Genomic DNA, 18846 nt, shown 5'->3' with positions numbered 1-18846 from the left:
CATTGCAACAGAAATGGCAATGTGACCTCAGGGAAACACATTAAACCCTCAAAGTAACCTAAAGGAAAAACTGTTACAAGGTGACTGGATACTGTAGGTGCATTTGTTTGCATATGCAAGTTCAAATGCATATGTGAGTGGCAGGAAAGAAAAATAGCAGTGGTGAATGCAGATAGAATTATACCATCCAGGAATTTAAGTGGAGGGGTTTTGTTTTGTTTTGTTTTGTTTTAATATGGGGCCTGGAGCTAGCCTACATAGAAAGCCTCCAAAGACAGCACTGGAAGTTGCCAGTATAAACAGTGTCAAAGAGAGTTTAAAGAAGTTGGAGGGGAGGAAGGAAGACAAAAAAGAACACCCAGGCTGTCCAGCCATAGAGTGCCCTGTGCTCCTACCAAAACAGTCAGAAACTCAAGAACTGGTGTTTGAAACACAACGCTGTAATCACCGTCTGTGGGTTCCATATTTATTCTCTTGGTGATGTCCCACTTGAATTTTGTCAATTTAGGCGGGACATGCGATGACTTTTCTCAACCACTGCCTCTGTAAAGTTCCCTTGGGAGCTGAGAAGCCAAGTTATACTTTTTCTGCCTTGTACATCCATTGCCACCAGTTAAGAAAACTCCTACAACTGGAATCCAGCTTGGATTTAACTCACCTCTTCTTGGCCATACAGGGCCATCCAATGGGGAAAGAGGCTAATTTAAGAAAGTCAGAGAGTTTCACTTCAAGACTTCACTCAACCATGTAGTGACATTGTACAGAATGCAAAGAGATTGTTCACTTCCACACTGGCCCACTGAAAGGAGTGTTTGTGAATGCTGCTGCTCTGAGGTAGTGGTATCTAACAGAGGAGTTTATGTAGCCCTGAATGGATTCAAGTTGTGAATTTGGGGAAAATAGCCTAATAAACACTTGCTGTGTAAATCACATTAATCTTAACACATACCACGGAAAGCACATGGAGCACCACGCACAGAGGTACTTTTAGAGAGTTTATGCTGAATGGTTTTGCCAACTAGAAATCCAGATTTTCTTTCCAAAGCCCTAGGAAGGCCGACATCAAAGATAAATCTCTTATACCGAGTCCTTGACCATTATACAGGGAATGAGAAAACAGCTCTAAATCTTGACACATCTGACAAACCAACAAGGGGTTTGTTGAGCTGTTCTTAAAATAGGAGGGAGATGCTCCTATTGTTTTCAAACATTTAATCAGTTATTGTTGTTTTTAAAAAATCTCCTCTTGTTCTAGAATGCCCTTCACACCAAAAGAGTCTTATCATAAAAAGAAATACTAGGGTGGCTAGTATAGAGCACCAGCCCTGGATTCAGGAGTTCCTGAGTTCAAAGCTGGCCTCAGACACTTGACACTTACTAGCTGTGTGACTCTGGCCAAGTCACTTAACCCCCATTGCCCTGCAAAAAAAAAAAAAGGAAAAGGAAAAAAAGAGAAATACTAGATACTTCCCGCATCACCTCTGTGTCTTTAGGACCTGCTATGACTCAGCAACAGGGCCTCCTCCCATCCAAGCCTGTTGTGATGATTTATTCATTTTAAGTGTTGGTGCGTGCTCAGCCTCCCAAATTACTTTGTGACTCTTTACTTTATACATGCTTTGTATTTACTTATGGTGTAGATCCTGTGTCTTCCCACTAGAATATAAGCTTCTTGAAAGCAAGGACTGTGGTTCTGCATCCTAAATACCTAGCAAAGTACCTTTTCACATAGTACGGGTTTAAATGAATGTTTGTTGAATTGACAGTAGAGCTTTATCACACAGAGGTACTATTTTGTTTAGATTATACACAGACATGTATACATATGCACAAAAATACATAATACATACTGCTATGATCCTGGTCACTTAGGAATCCTAGAAAAGAAAAGCACTAACAAAGCACATCATGAATAAAAAGGAAAGAACACTGGCAAATTATAACCAAGAGCTAAGGTGGAAGTGAAAATAGCTTACCCTAATTCTCTCTCTCCTCTGCCCCCCCACCCGCCCTGACCCCGGCTCCCTGTGGTCACAGCTCCAAAAGACCAATCTTTCTTGCCTTCAATTTCCACAAAAATAAGATGGTACATAATTCAATAAATCAAGGATGCATGATTTCATCAGTGTGAATGTTCCCTCTACAAATGCAGATAAATTCCCCCCATCTCTTGGCAGGTGTCCGTCACTGGGTACAGAAGCTTAAAAAAAAAAAACCCAAATTGTCATATACTGGTCAACCTTCTGGTAAAGGGCCTCTCTTAACTTTGCTAGGTTTGTCATCAGAGAATAAACATTCACATCCATCTACAGCTTTTTTAAAAGGCACATTATAAGAAGTTAACATGGCTCTTTTATTTATGTTGCAGTACATTTGCTGGGGTTAGACATATAGTAATATTTTGAAGTCAGATGTGATTGAGATTTGTGTGGCTGAAGTGAATGTTCTTAGCTTTATGTTAAACATGCTTTACTAAAATAGCTATGTCTCAGAGAATGCGTGCTGTCTATATTTCCTTCATAGTTTATAAGCTAACCTATCATAGGAATAATTTCTTTCTAAATCTGTTTTTAAGGAAGAGGGGAGGGATGCTATTTCAGTGTATCTACAATTTTCTATGAAAACACATTTGGAAACTTACTTTCCTAAGGCTAAATAAAACAAACCTACTAATATAACCACAAGTCCCAGTTTTCCTAAATTAACGCAATAATGACAAACTGCAAACTAATGTTTGCATTAATAACACTTAAATCTAACTCATGGGCATTTCAACACCAAATAAGCACGGTACTTGCCAAACCTCATTTTGAAGGTAGTACTAGTAAAATATTAAGAAATAAATGACCTTCTTTGTTTTAAAAACACTGGAGAAGTCACTGTCTAAAGGAAGTCTAGAACTATTTTGTAAAATCTTAGAACCTTTTTTTAAGTTTAATTCATTTTAAACATTTACTATCTTGTGCTATAGGAAATGACAAATAAAATGATCCCAGAAAAACCTGGAAAGACTCATGAACTGATGTATAGTGAAGTGAGCAGAGCTGGGAGGACGTTGTGCATAGTGACAGCTGTATTGTTCAGTGAGCAATTGTGAATGACTTAACTACTCTCAACTATGCAATGATCCAAGACAATCCCAAGGAACTAATGATGAAGCTTACTATCCACCCCCATAGAAAGAACTGATAAAAAGAGCACTTGTGGTTTGTACATATATAACCTGGTTGCGGTCTTGTGGAGGGGGGAAGAAAGAGAGGGAAGGGGGAGGAAAGGGAGGGAGGGAGGAAGAAAAATTTGGAACTCTAAATCTTATGAAAATGAATGTTGAGGGGCAGCTAGGTAGTGCAGTGGATGGAGCACTGGCCCTGGAGTCAGGAGGACCTGAGTTCAAATCCAACCTCAGACACTTAACACTTACTAGCTGTGTGACCCTGGGCAAGTCACTTACCCCCAATTGCCTCGCCAAAGAAAAAAAGAAAGAAATAAAAAAGAAAAGAAATGTTGAAAACTACCCTTACATGTAACTGGAAAAATAAATGTTTGTTGCAAAAGAAAAACATAAATAAATAAATAAATAAACATTTACTAAGCACCCAGTACATGCAAAGTAGTGTGCTATGTGCTAGGAATATAGAGATGAAACATCATCATCATCATGGTACAGGTTTTCTTGACTGCAAGTCCAGCCCTCTAGCCACCAGAGAAGAATGTGATGGAACAAAAGAAAGTTCCAACCTACTCAAGGAAAACTTAAATACGATATCACTTCAAGCTGGGGGTGGGAAGGGCAGAAATCAAGGAAGTTTTTGTGCAGGTGATGGCACTCTCCTTGGGTCTTGAAGGAAGAGGAGACTTCAACAAGCTAGATGAAGTGTGTTAGAGATATAAAGGATAGCCTATGGGAATTCACAGAAGCAGGAGAATACAGGGCTATGTCTAGAAATGATTATTAGTCCAGTTTAGCTGGAATATGAAGTATGTGAATAGGAGCATGATGAATAAGGCTGCAAAGGTAAGCTGGAACCAGATTGTGGAGGACCTGAAACATATGGCTAAGGAGACTATATTTTGTCTGATAAGTAATAGTGAGCCACTGCTGATTTTTGAGTGGGAGGAAGGGAGGTGTAACATGGTTGGCCCTGCTCAGTAGGAAGATTATGTTGGCACTTGGGTGACAGATTAGATTGGAGGTCAAAAGCCTATTAGAATAGAACAATGGAGAATTGATAAGGACCTTAGTTAAGATGATAGTAGTGTGAATATAAAGGAAGGAGTAGATTTGAGATAAATATTATGAAGAATCAGTAGGACTTAACAACTTAAGTGAATGTTCACCATCCAATTTCACTATGTCACAGAATTATAGAATCTCAGAGTTGGCAGGGACCTCAGTGGCCATTTTGTCCAACCTATACCTAAACAATAATCCATGCTACAATATCCCCAACAATGGTCATCAAGCCTTACTCTTGATGACTTTCAGTGAAGAGGAACCCATTATCCAAAGAGGCCATCCATTTCATTTTTGGATAGTTATAACTGGGGGGGGAGGTATCTTTATCAAGTACAAATCTGCCTCTTTTCAGTTTCCACCTATTGTTTTCAGTTCTGTCCTCTCTGTGGTCAAACAGATCAAGTTCACTCTCTCTTCTACATAACTCCTGAAATACTCGAAAACAGCTATCATGTTTCCTAAGTCTTCTGTTCTCCACAGTTCCTTGAAGTGATCCTCACAGGACATCATCTCAAGATGTTTCATCATCCTAGTTGCCATTCTTTGGACATTAACTTATCAACTTCCTTCTGGAAAAAAAAAACCATGTTTCTCAGAACCAAACTGAAAACAATATTTCAGATATGGTCTGACAAGAGCAGATTATCACCTTATTCTCTCTTAATGTAGCCTAAGATCACCTTAGCTTTTTTTAGCTACCATATGATACTGTTGATTCATATTGAACTTGCAATCCACTCAAAACCTTAGATCTACCCCTTCTTGTAGTGAAACTATTTTTTTAAAAATCCAAGTGTAAAGGTTTACACTTATTCCTAATATATTTGTGTTCTAGCTAATTGAGAACCTGATTCTTACCATCCAGTGTGTTTGCTATTCCTCCTAGCTTTGTTGGCTACAAACTGGATACTCACAAAACCTAGGTCTTTATCCAAGTTATTGGTAATTGCACAATGCCAAACACAGATCATTCTTTCTAAGCATCAGGAATCTCAGCTATTAGGCTTACTTAAAAACAAGTTACATTTCTAAGTATCATCTTCCCTCCAACCAAAGTCACCAAACTTCCCCGCCCCCAACTCCCACAAAAGAGAAAATATCTCTATTCTCCTTGTGTGCCAACATGTGTGCTGGGCTACCAACACATCAGTTATGAAGAGTATGCACATAATATAGTCCTTTGAAAGTTAAAAATCTCTAATTTGTTTGGACAAACCTACCAATGATAACCTACCACCACTAAATACCTTCATTCTGAACTGTCCTTCCTTAGAATCAGATGCAATTTGTTTGATCATGAATCTGTGATAGTCTGAAATCACTGGTAAGAAAGGTTGCCAGAAATTATACTAACTACAAACCATGTCCTCTCAACCTCCCATATAGCACTCATAATAAGGAGCATTCTGTCTACAATAGTTCAAGTTCCCATCCTCTTGAGAACAGTGAAGTTTCCTTCAATTATTGCCACCTACATGAATAATGTAGATTCACCAACAATACTGGCAACAAAGACATGCAAAAGTTTTGATCCTTTCCTCTTCCAAACACCACCTGGCTCAACAGAATTGTTGGTTCATAGCCAGGGTCATTCTTCTTCCAGGGGCAATATTTGAGCAAAATAATCCCACCTGGTATCTTTCTGTAAGTGAAAAATGAGGTCAGTGCTTTAATAGTTTAGCCAAAAAGACTGCCCAACATAACCTTGCTGTCAACACACAAGATGTACAAGCCAGGAGTGTCTGCATCTCCTTTCACTGTTAGTTTTACAACCAACTATGGTGTTCCCCAAAGTATGGGATTACTTTAATAATAGCAGCGATTTATTTTTCTATAGTGTTAAAAAGTGCTTTCTTCACAACAACCCTTAGCAGTAGGTAGTATAAGTATCATCATCCACATTTTACAGCTGAGGAAACTGAGGACCAGAGATATAAAATGACTTGCCTAAGGTCAAGCAACTAGTAAGTGGCAGAGTGAATACTAAAACCCAGATCTTCAGAATCCAAATCCAGCGATCTTTCCACTACACACTATTAACAACCCAAAACAAAACTGTGTGTCTTTGGATTAAATAAGACACTTAGCATCTGGGTATATGCCATTCTATATCTTCCCCCTTAAGACTGAATTCTAATTCTAATTCTGTATCAAGATCTGAGTGCTAGAGTACAAACAAAAAAATTCATAGGTTATTTTAGCTGCTTGGATGACAGTGTAAGTCTACTTGGCAAGAGCTATGCTTAACTTTATATTCTACATAACATTGTACTTATATCATTTTTTTTTTGGTGAGGCAATTGGGGTCACACAGCTAGTAAGTGTTAAGTGTCTGAGGCCGGATTTGAACTCAGGTCCTCCTGAATCCAGGGCTGGCGCTCGATCCACTGCGCCATCTAGCTGCCCCCATATCACTTTTTAAAATGAAGACACTCTCTCCACCAAAGTAGTGTCTTCGCCAATCACAATGAAATATCCAGATTTGTAACATCTGTCATCCAAAACACAGAAAGAAAAACTGCCACAAGCTTTATGGTAAGATGGACTTGCTATTTTACCTCAAAAACAAAAAACAACCCAAAATGCTTTGTAGATATCATCTTCCCTTGATCACTGCTCCCATCCACTCTGTAATACCAATTTGTATTCCAAGTATTTCATCATTTTTTAACTCAGAAGGTAGAAGTATGTTCTTAGAAGTTCTTAGCATTCCTTTCCTTTCTGTGGCTAGCTTTCTTATCTATGCTTCATTTCAGAAATCTCTTTCAATTCTTGAAGTATTTCTTAAAAATCTACTGTGTGAGGGGGGCAGCTAGATGGTGCAGTGGATAGAGCACCGGCCCTGGATTCAGGAGTACCTGAGTTCAAATCCGGACTCAGACACTTAACACTTACTAGCTGTATGACCCTGGGCAAGTCACGTAACCCCAATTGCCTCACTAAAAAAAAAAAATCTACTGTGTGGCCCTCCCAGTGATAGAGGCCCTGCTGCTATAGAAAAGAAATATAAGATGGAACACTTGAAGAACTTTTAATTAATAAACACATCCTTTCCCTCTTCTCAAGACTCTCTTGATCAATGAACAAACACTGATTACTAAGTACCTACTGTGTGCAGGAACTATGTTATTCAAAGGAGATAGAAAAACAAAAATGAAACTGTGACTATCTTTATAATCAACCATAGCAGTTCTTAACTCTTTTTGTGTCATGGATCCATCTTGGGCAATCTGGTAAAGCCTATGGGTTCCTCTTCAGAATAATATTTTTAAATGCATAAAATACATAGGAGTATGAAAGAAACCAATTATACTAGTGCCCTAAAAGTCATTCTGCAGTTTTAAGCAAAGTTTTAATAGTTTATGATATTTTGGGATGCCCTATACTGAAATAGGCACAAAAATAGTTTTGTTTTTAAGTTCGTAAAAAGCATGTTAAGAACCTTGGGTTATCATTTCTTTGTTTCTCTTCCTACTCTCACTTTCTATTTAATTCTAAAAGTGGTTCCTTTTAGGAATTTTGAAATGGTGACATGCACAAGAAATCACTTCATTTCACTGAAAAAGAAAAAAAAAACCTTAAAATCCTGATTACCATGACCCCAGTTGATTAGGCCACATAGAGTTAAATCTGGAATTTCCTGAGACTGAAGCAGAGCTCCAAAAATGGGGAATGAGTGTGCTGGGAGCATCAAAGAGAAAAGAAGATAACAGACTCCAAAATCTTATGGAGACTAAAAGGCAGTGCTACATAATGGAAGGGCCACTGGGTTTGGAATCAGGGGACCTGGGTTTAAATCCCAACTCTGTTCTTTACAACCTGTTTGACTTTGGGTAAACTCTATCCAGCAGTAGTCCGTCAGGAAACCAGGGCCTGTGCGAGCATCTTGCCATCTGTCCTAATCCAACTCTCTGCTCCTTCTTTTCCTCCCTTTTACTTCTTGCTCTGGGAACATCAATCACTGCTCCTGGAATGGGTTATGGGTAGCCTAATGGCTCCACTCTTGATCCCTGTATCTCCCTAGACTCAAGATGACTTCCTTGGCCACCACTCCCCAAACAATGCTGTCCAGCACTTTTGTATTTTTAGCCCCCAAACCTAATGAAAAGCCTTTTCTCTCAACACAATGCCTTGCACACAGTAAGCACTTAATAAATGCTTTTTAATTCATTCATTCAATTCATTTCACCTATCAGAGTTTAACTCTTGTATAAAATGACTAAATTATCTGAGATCTCTTACAATTCAAAATCCTATTACCTATGACCACTTGTCAGGAATGTTGTAGAGGGGATTTGGGGTCAGATAACAGTTTGGATTTGATAACCTCTGAGATCCCTTCCAACACCAAGATTCTGTAAAAGCCCTAAGCAATTTTAAGTATTGGTAGCACCAAACTACAGATACTATGAGTGGGGAGGCATACTCTCTTCCGTGAATTTGGGCAATTTTTCTGAATTCCTCACCCTTCTAGGCAAAAATCTACTGTCTTATTAAGAAGCAAGTGAACTCTGGATTGTGATTGTGATTGTGACTGTGATTGTGTGTGTGTCTGTGTTCATAGGCAATGTGAAGTATCAGAGGTGGGGGGTGTAGGACCACTGGAGAGGGAAAGGTGAACCAATAGACAAAGAGTACGAAGTAATAATAAACGACTGAGGAGGTCTCTATAAACCACAGCCCCCAAGCATCTGTTTGGAGGAATGCCTAGTTAGCCTTTTCTCCCTTACAACATGATTCAGTCATTTACTGCTATTGTATTTGGCTAAAAACTAAAAGTGCAACCCAAGCAAGATGAACAGTGTCATTAGAGAGGAATAACCCTGTACCAGAAAATTGTAATGACTTTTTTGAAGGCAGCTGTGATTATTCAGTAGTTATGATTCGTTTTGAAATAACCAGGGTGACCAAAACCACAGCATGTTTAAAAAATATACGAGCCAACAATAAGATGATGAGTACTCCAAATTCTAGTTCTGCTTTTCCTGTCAGAATTGCTGATGAGATGCATAACTAATGTTCAAATTACATCTCAGGTTAGATACCCAATAAATGGATAAAACTCTCCAGTTCTCATTGACTAACTTCAGTGACTTGCTGACCAAAGATGAAGCGGTCACTAACAAATACCTTCCAGCACCTAAGGAGTGCTGCCGCTGATTTTAATAGTTTTGGTTGCCCCCAACTTTAACAGGAAGAAAAGCACAGAATATCAATGTCAGCAGTTAACACAGTTGAGGAAATTGAGGATTTTTAGATGTCCTTCTTTAAACCCTGTGTATGATTTGGTGGGGGGGTTCTGGGGGGGAGAGATGGGAAGGGCAAGGCTACATGGTTCCCCTGTTCCTAAGAGGAAGCCTTGAGTAAATTTTGTTTCCTCTCCTGTCCCTCATAAGCTCCCTCTCCCCCCAAAATTTTGCAGGTTACTGTTGATTACTGATTGATACATTCTGAGGCTTCCTGAAAGTGATACATAGAGGATACATTTGATACTTAAACAATATAGGTCTAGAATTGAGTGTGGTATGGTGGAAAGCAAACTGCATTTGGAACCAGAAGACATGAGTTTGAATCTTAGCTCTGACATTTGCCATCTGTATGACCTTGGCAAATCACTTCCTTTCTCTGGCCCTTGGTTTCTCTATAAAACTCGGAGGCTGAACAAGATGATCACTAAGCGTCTCTTCTTAAAACCTGTTATGATGTGAGGCTTCATCAAGAACAAGGCCAGATAAAATTACACCTGATTCACATGCAAAACTCTGTTCCCTCCAGAAAACTTAACCCACCATTCAGTCTTCCATCAAGTCCACCTTGTCACCTTTCTGCTCCAAGATCATTTTGTTTGTATCTCCCAGGTCATGGATCCTTTTCTTTTCTCAGAATGTGATACTTACCCCAACCTGTCACTAACTAGAGAGATTACCTCTCTCTGTGTCTGTCTGCCTCTTTCTGAGTGTGTGTCTCTCTCTGTCTCTGTCTTTCTCTCTCATTTCCCTCCATTCAGGGTGAGCTGAATGATTTCTGACAAAACTGACATGATCTCACCACATATTTCAGAGTCTCAATGAGAAAAAGACATTTATTTCTGGAAAGCAGAACCTCTCAAAAGCCCAGTACCCCATATATGCAGTCTGAAGGCAATGAAAATGCATGGACAGGAGGAGAAACTAGAAAGCCTGTCACTGAAAAAAAAGCTGGTTTGATATGTATGGTCCGTTCACTTGGCACTCTATGTATAGTACTTGAAAATGCAGAAGGAGGGTGGGAGGGTTCTATGGAGGGGGGGACAGGGTAAGGGACAGAGGGATGCTATGTGGGCAAAGTTTGCTTATCTCTCCTGTTCCAAGCCCCACTATCTTTCCTGGTTACTTTGTGGCACCGTTCTCCACCCAGAATCTGTTTGCCTTCAATCTCAAGGGACTTCTAAGAGGTTTTGAATTATTGACAAGCCTAGGGAAGGAGCTTTTGAAAACACCAAGCACAAAACCAGACCTGTTTTCTGCAGTCCACTAGAGAAAGAAAAAAAGAAAAAAAACTTGGTTTGTTGTCAGTTTCCTTTCTATGGGAAAGTCTGCCTTTGCTAAATAATAATGATATTCACAGAAAGACAGACACTTGGAAACTCCACGGCAGGCAGCTGCAAAGTTCCCAAAGCTTCTCCAGCCTCTACTGAGACAGTGTTACTCACCCCTAGCCATCGCGCTCCTTTATTGGCAGCCTGTTGGATTTGGACTCTTTTGAGGGTGACATGGTAAACAGCTCCTTCCTCTACCTCTTCACCCCAGTCCTGAATCGAGCTCTGCCAGGGAAGGGAGAAAAATAAAAAGAGAGAAAGGAGAGAGAGAGAGAGAGAGAGAGAGAGAAAGAAAAAGAGTGCTTTTCTTCCTCTCTCAAACCACAATGTATCCAGCTGCTTTGCTGCTTACAACTGTGTCTCCCTCAATTCTCAAGGCACAAGATGAGCTGTTCAAAATAAATCTAACAATCAGAGCAACTCACTGCACATTGAGATAGAGGGAATCCCGAGATTTATTTGGCAGGCTGCCTTTTTCTGTGGTATCAGGATACCTGGACTTTTCCATTTAGTTATTTTTCCTAGACTCTCACATATTTTAAATAGCTTTTTAAAAAAACAAAAAACTTTTCCCCCAGAAGAAAAAGATTTGGTTTGGATTAGCCAACTTTTTCACACATACCAGCACCACCCCCTCCCCAAGTAAAAGGGGAAAAGTCACTGGAAGAATATTGTACTTTTTAAAAATGTCTCACTTATTTAAACTCAAAAGCAAACAAATGTCTAAAATACTAAGAGTTGGCATTCCATTCATCTCCCTTTAAGATTTTGGAATTTTAAAAGTTAAAGGGGCTGGGAAGTTTTATTTCTATCAGATAATCTGGCAAGTGAGAAAAAAAAACATAACATCATCATGCACTTGCAACTAAAACATTTTCTGAAATGATTCCCGGATTTGCCTGTGTCCCCGACTAAACCCAAGTTTCATATTAAAGAATCCTGAGCCAGAGAAAAGGAAAAAGCAAAAACAAAAAAAAAAACCTCCTGGATTCACCCAGACTCGCTAACTTAGTTTTTCCTTTTCTGAAAAGTTTCCCTTTGCTGCCGTATCTCTCTCTCTCTCTCTCTCTCTCTCTCTCTCTCTCTCTCTCTCTCTCTCTCTCTCTCTCTCTCTCACACACACACACACACACACACACACACACACACACACACACTCACGATACAATTGCTGGGGAGATAGGCATCTTTTAAGGGCAGCATACACCCTTGAGAGTCACGAATCTGAAGCTCTCTGATGATAGCCCGATAGCCCTCCGAGAAGCTGCACGAAAATATGGGATCGGATGGCTCGGTTCACTAGGAGAGAGTCCAAAAACTCCTAGAGGAGAAAAAAAGGGGTAGGAGTTTGGGGGTGGGGGGAAGTGGAGGAGATTCCCCACCAGAGAAGTCTCTAGAGACGTCAGAAAGTTCTAATTACCATTTTAGCTTTCCAAAGCAATTTCATTCTCAGTTTTGTCTTCAGGATATGGACGCTGCATGATGAATCCTGCTCGGAAGCAAAAGTCGTTCTTTTTTCCCCCTCTTCTTGCAAAGGTTCTTGCAGACTTTTCCCCCTCCCAGGCAGGCAGGGGTGCGCGCACACACACACATCCACACACACTCACACACACACACACACACATCCACACACGCACACACGCTGCTGCTGTTGCTGCTGCTCCCCGCTGCTCTCTGCCCCCCTCTCTTGCTCCGGTTCTGCTGCAGTCAATTCATGACCACAAAGAACTGAGCGAGGAGAGGGAGCGAGAGAGAGCCCAGAGAAAGACTCCTCCCCACGCCACTTTGTGATGTAAGGTTTTCCTGTTTATGCTTATGAACTTACTCTCCCTTTCTTAAATTCCATATACAAAGTCCCGATGAGACAGTTTCTCCAGCTTCCGAGCCTTCCTAAGGCTATCTCACCAAAACAGACCTCTGAAGTTTAGCTGGGCTCCCGATGGTCACCAGGTGCCAAAATAGAAATGTGTGTGTGTGTGTGTGTGTGTGTGTGCGTGTGTGTGTGTGTGTGTGTGTGTGTCCCGTGTTTTTCCCCTCCCTTGGCTAAAAGAGACAAAGAGAGGGGGAGTGGTGAATGGAGAGGAGGATTAGTAAAAGTTCTATTATCTGCTTGTGTAGATTTCTATGAATAATTAAATCAGAGGGACTCCAATGAAGCATTTAAGGATGTAAAGCTTTTCTTCGTGGGGGGAAAAAGAGAGAACAAAATGGTATTCTATGAGCCACTGGCAAAAGCTATGCCTTGTCCTATGTGAGTCAATGCAGGAGCCAGGCGAGGACATCTTCCTGACGTCCAGAAATGACCAAGTCCATTCACACTGGTCACTGACTGGGGGGTGGGGGGGAGAGGGGCGGGGAAAGCAGGGAGGAAGAATCGGGGTGACAAACTGTGGAAAGGAGGTTTGCCAGTGGCCCTCGAGGTGCTGAGATGCTTTGTGATTAAGTCGCCATCTGTTGCATTTTCTTTACTGTAACACCATAGTGTCAATAATAACTGCACTGAAAACCCTTCTGCGAAAGAAATGGCTGAACTGATCATTATCATAATGGACAGATCAGCTGTCAGCACAAAGGAGTATTACTTTCCCTGCCCCTCAGCCTCATTTAAATTAAAGCAACAATAAAAGTCATCTAGAGGCATAGATCTACAACTTGAGGAGATGGAAGAAGATTTAGGCTAGATGGCTAACTCATTTTACAGGTGAGGAAACTGAGGCCAAGAGAGGTTAAATGATTTGCCCAAAGTCACACAGGAAGCCAGCAAGTGTCAAAATTTGAACTCAGATTCTCTGACTCCAAATCCAGTATGTTTTCCATTATACCGTGCCAACTAAGAGATGGCCAATGATTATAAATAATATGTACCAGAATGAGAGGCAGTGTGGCATAATGGATAGAAAGCAGTCCCCAGAGCCAAGAAGACTTGGATTCCAGTTTTCCTGGCTTCAGGTTCTGGCAATAAGGTCTTAGCATTAACCTCTCAGTATTCTAAGCAACTCTCTAATACTACTACAAACTGAGAGAAAGGTGCTGGCCTACATGAGTAGGACTTTCCTTACCGAGGAGTTCTCTAGTCTAATGAAATCCCAGGTGCAGACCCTAACCCTATTGTGCCAAAGATCTATCCCTGTCACATGTACCCTCTAAACCAACTTCCCAAAACTTGATCCCAACCTGAGTTCTCTGTCTTTAAAACAGCTAAATTAACTTAAAAAAAAACCAAAAAACCTCTTCCTAGTGGCCATTCCATTAGGTGCTGTGAATTCCTAAGACCCATCCTTCTTTCAACCCAGCCCCATTCCTTCCAAGACCTCTCTCACTGGTAATAATCAAAACTTACAATTTTAAAAAGAACTTCCAGCCATTGCCTCATCTGATCCTCAAAGTACCACTACTAGGTAAGGCATTAGCATTATCCTTAGCTTACAGATGAAACAGCTAAGGCTCAGACAAGTTAAATGACTAGTCCAAGATCACAGAGATTAGTAGTGGTCAGGATATAAACCCAGACTCCCTAGGCTATATAAACTCAGGCCTCTCTCCACTATACTAGGCTTCCACTTACTACCTCCCTCACATAAACTACATAAATCAGAGTATAATCTTAAATTCAGACCATTACTTACCTCATTGGGGGTGGAGGGGTGGGGAGTAGGGGAGAGACAAGGTGTTGATGGTAAACAATTGGCACTAAAATGATACCAGGAAGCTTTGGCCACCTCCCAGTGTGTTCGTTCTATGAAATCAGGGATGACAAGCCCAGAAAAACCTTCTGGAATAGGACCACATAAAATCCCAGACTTGGTCACTATACCTATTGAACAGAAAAGAGATTATACTTACCCTGCTTGGCAAATATGGGAGTAATGAGATGCTGAAATTTAGGCTTAAATTAAGTAAAAAATAATTACAAGAGAATGGGCTCCCTCGAGGAGATTCCTCACAGGCCTGATCGTATCACCTCCCTCCTTCCAGTGGCCAATACAAAATGCTCTGTTTGGCATTCAAAGCCCTTTATAACCTAGCCCCTCCTACCTTTCCAGGCTTCATACATCTTACTCCCAAGATGTACTCTTCTATCCAGAGACACTGGCCTCCTGGCTATTCCACAAATGAGCCACTCCATCTCTCAGCTGCAGGAATGTTTTCTGGTTGCCCCACATGCCTGGAACATTTTCCCTACCTAGCTCCCTGACATCTTTAAGTATCAACTAAAACCCTACCTTCTACAGAAAATCTTCCCTGACCCTCCCCGCCTTAATTCCAATGCTTTCCCGCTTTTGATTATTTCCTATTTATCCTGTATGTAGCTTGTTTTGTATATTTTTGTTTGCATGTTGTTTCTCTCATGAGGTTGTAAGCTCCTTGAGGGCAGGGACTATCTTCTCCCTCTTTTTGTATCCTTAGCACTTGGCATTCTGCCTGGCACATGGCAGATGCTTAATAAATGTTGACTGAATTAAACCAGAGATCTTTAAACAAAAACTGGATGATCACTTGTGAAGTATGAAGTAAAGGTAATCCTTATTCATCTTTAAGGTTGACCAGAAGGTCTCTGAAGTCCCTTCTGTAATAATAGCTACTTCACCAGTTGAAGTGGGAGAGGGACAGCCCTGTATTTAGATGGAGATGGGACTCCTTGATTGGGTGAGCAAGGTACCATGTATTCTCAGCAAAGGGTCCTGACTTCAGAGTCAGTTGGTTGCAGAGACACTTCAAGAGGCCTCAAGAGAGGCAAGATTTGTACTTCTGAATGTCTATTGGGAATTCTCAGAGTCTTGGACACAAATGGGAAGCTAGCCCCATAGTGTTTCCTGACCTTCAGGCTTAGAAGTCTAAAACTTTAAAGAGTGGACTTTCCTTAGGTAAGATCATTCTCTTTCTCCTGGTTTAGACTGAGCTCTTATCTCACTCCCAGGTGAAGAGCTCATTTTATCTTGTATATTCTTTGGCATATTCCAAGTTGTAGTTGTGATCTCCCATTTACTTTTTATATATTTAAATAGAAACATAGCATTATATTCCCTGTCCTCATATAATGTGAGCTTCCTGTCAGCAAAGACTGTTTCATTCTTGCTTTCGTATGTAGTACACAGCAGATACTTAATAAAAACTTTCTGATTGATGCATGGATTCCTAGAAGGGATCAGACTATAGTTAGTAGCCCAGGTGAAAGGTAATAGGGGCCAAGCAACTGGGTGGGTGTAGAGGAGAAAGATGCAGGAGATAATGCACTGCGATATCCACTCTTCCATGGCTTCTCTCCTCCTAAATCTCCCATAGAGGATTCACGCAACATTCTGAAGGTTCTTTTAACATTTTGTGGATACCAGAGCCACACTTGGGCTGTCAATCTGTTATCACTTAATAATCATAATCATAGCTTACATTTATATAGCCCTTTAAGGTTTGCAAAGTGCTTTAGGTAAATTATCTCATTTGATTCTGATTCTCACAACCACTTTACAGTTGAGGAAACTGGAACAGACAGAAGTTAAGTGACTTGCCAAGGCTTATAGAACTAGTAAGTTTCTGAGGTTGGATATGAACTCAGGTCTTCCTAACTACAGGTCTGGGCATCACATTTTAGGGAGGACAATGATAAGTTGGAGAGTGGTGGTCCCCGGATACATACACCCCAGGGGAAGTACAGAGAGAACATTTTAAAACTTCTATTAATTTTTTATCTTAAAAATAAGAAAAAATAAACTTTATTGATATTTTATATATGGATTGATGCTTGTTCCCTCAAATCATCTGGATGTTACATAATTACACTGTCTTATCAGCCTTCTCCACCTTCCCTGGGGCTAGGAAAAAAGAAAAAAAATACAATGCCATTTTTTTGGTAAGACCTAGAAAAGGAACTGAAAAAACTCAAGGGACTGAGCATGTCTGGGATGCAAATGGAGGTCTGTCGTGCTCCCTATCTGAATCAACCACAGGCACAAACAGCTCCAGATACTTCAGGTTAAGTTAGCCCTGTCAACACTGATTCCCCCTACTCCCTCACCCCTTAATAATCAAAACAGGGAACTATTCTCTACCTACCCTTAGCTGATCCCTGACTAGGGCCCCATACTCGGCACCCTCCTCTCCATATATTCCTATCCTCCAATTTCCCAGCAGGACCCAGCAGACACTGGCAGCCTCTGTTGGAAAGTCATAAATTAGGTCAAAGGGCAAGAATAATAGATGCGAGGTTGATCTGTAGTAATGGCATGCTAATGAGCTGTGTCTCTAATGAAAGTGGAGAGCATGTGCTGTATCATTTATGGAGAGAAGGGATGGGGGGGCTGGTAAAACTTCTGTATGTGAGCTGGAGTGTATCACCATTTTTCCAGGTCTCATTAGCTCTCTGGGCTCCCCTTCACTCCTCCTGCCTCTCTCACCCTTCTCCACTCTGCTGCCTTTAATGAATCCTATCTGCTTAAAACACTGGGCCTAGTGGTTTTTGCAACAGGTGGGAAAATTCTAAAGCAGCTGAAAATGAAGTTGTTTTCCATTCCCAGTGGAAAACTGAAGGGATTAAGGGGTGCCAAATGGTAGTGGGATAATCATTAATATTGGTATGCTGAAAGGGATAAAATGCAGGAAGTGGAAACTATGGAGCCGATTTCAAACTAAGGTGTGTGGTTTTTTTCCTCATTTGGCTCTCTTTTGGTGATTATCTCTAATAGGACTATTCTTTTAAAAGGCAGGAGGGAGAGGTCTGGATTCTTTCTTGGTATTCAGTCACTTATTTCCCAAAATAGAAACACAAGTAATGACAGAAAGAGAACATACAAAGATAGATGTTTTAAGAAGTTTTTAGTAAGCACTAATTATTATTAAGTACACTAATTAAGCCTAATAATTATTAAGCATGAAAGAAAAATAATGTTTACCCTCAATGAGCTTAAATTCTCAGAAAGGGAAAGAAGTACACAAATAATTAGAAAAGAAAAACAAAGCAAAAGGGAAAGGTAGCATTAGAAGGGGAAGGGAGAAGAGGCAGTTAGGGGAATGCTAAAAGGTTGGAGGGGGGAGAATATCAGAAAAGGACTCTTGTTGAATGTGGCACTTCCAGAACCTAAGGGGAATTTCACCAACTAATCATCTTGATGCCTTTAAAAATTCCCCTGGCCTGGATGGATGAACCACCTCCTCAGGTGCTAAAAGAACAGGAGTGAGGGCTAAGCCATTGTTGGTGACATGGAAAGCTGGAGATTGGAGAAAAGTATAAGTTTTTCTAGTTTTGAAAACAAGGAAAGAGAAAAGAGTGTATAAACTCTAGGCCAATAAGCTTGACTTTGATTCCTGAAAAAAAAAAGTTCCAAGGGATTAATAAAAAAGAGATGGTTGCAGAGACTCCAGTTTCTGGGATAGGAACTCAGTATTTGACAAAAACTGCTGGGAAAACTGGAAGATAGTATGGTAGAAACTAGGCATAGACCAACATCTTACACCTTATACTAAAATAAGGTCAAGATGGGTACATGGTTTAGACATAAAAGGTGATACCACAGGTAAATTAGGAGAGGAAGGAAGTTTACCTCTCAGATTTATGGAAAGGAGAACAGTTTATGACCAAACAAGAGATAGAGAATATTATAAAATACACAATGGATGATTTTGATTACATTAAATTAAATTAAGAAGTTTTTGTACAAACAGAATCAATGCAGCTAAAATTAGAAGGGAGGCAGAAAGCTGGGAAATAATTTTTATAACCAGTATTTCTGATAAAGGCTTCATTTCTAAAATATATTGGAAACTAAATCAAATTTCTAAGAACACATGTCATTCCCCAATTGAGAGATGGTCAAAGGATATGAACAGGCAGTTTTCTGAAGAAGAAATCAAAACTATCTATTCCCATATGAAAAAAATGCTCTAAATCACTATTGATGAAATTAAATGAAAATTAAAACAACTCTGAGGTACCACCTCACACCTATCAGATTGGCTAATATGACAAAAAAGGAAAATAATAAATGTTGGAGAAGCTGTGGAAAATTGGAACAACTAATGCATTGTTGGTATAGCTGTG

The 18846-nt window shown here is 40.3% G+C and overlaps 1 protein-coding gene across 4 annotated transcripts in view; it reads right to left on the bottom strand.

The window, feature by feature from the left end:
• Positions 1 to 18846, bottom strand: part of RGL1 (ral guanine nucleotide dissociation stimulator like 1) — a 319950-nt gene that overhangs the window by 149129 nt on the left and 151975 nt on the right. For 3 of the 4 annotated variants that reach the window (XM_043963235.1, XM_043963233.1, XM_043963236.1), the window contains one exon: positions 10929 to 11039. In XM_043963235.1, the coding sequence (XP_043819170.1) occupies positions 10929 to 11039 (111 nt within the window). Of the gene's footprint in view, positions 1 to 10928; positions 11040 to 12234; positions 12486 to 18846 lie in introns of those variants that run through there. The other variant, XM_043963237.1, reaches the window with a different exon arrangement.

The sequence above is a fragment of the Dromiciops gliroides genome, chromosome 4, assembly GCF_019393635.1.
Source record: "Dromiciops gliroides isolate mDroGli1 chromosome 4, mDroGli1.pri, whole genome shotgun sequence".
In the NCBI taxonomy this organism is placed as follows: domain Eukaryota; kingdom Metazoa; phylum Chordata; class Mammalia; order Microbiotheria; family Microbiotheriidae; genus Dromiciops; species Dromiciops gliroides.
Note: the sequence above shows the minus strand (reverse complement) of the source record. Positions and strands in the feature narration are given on the sequence as shown.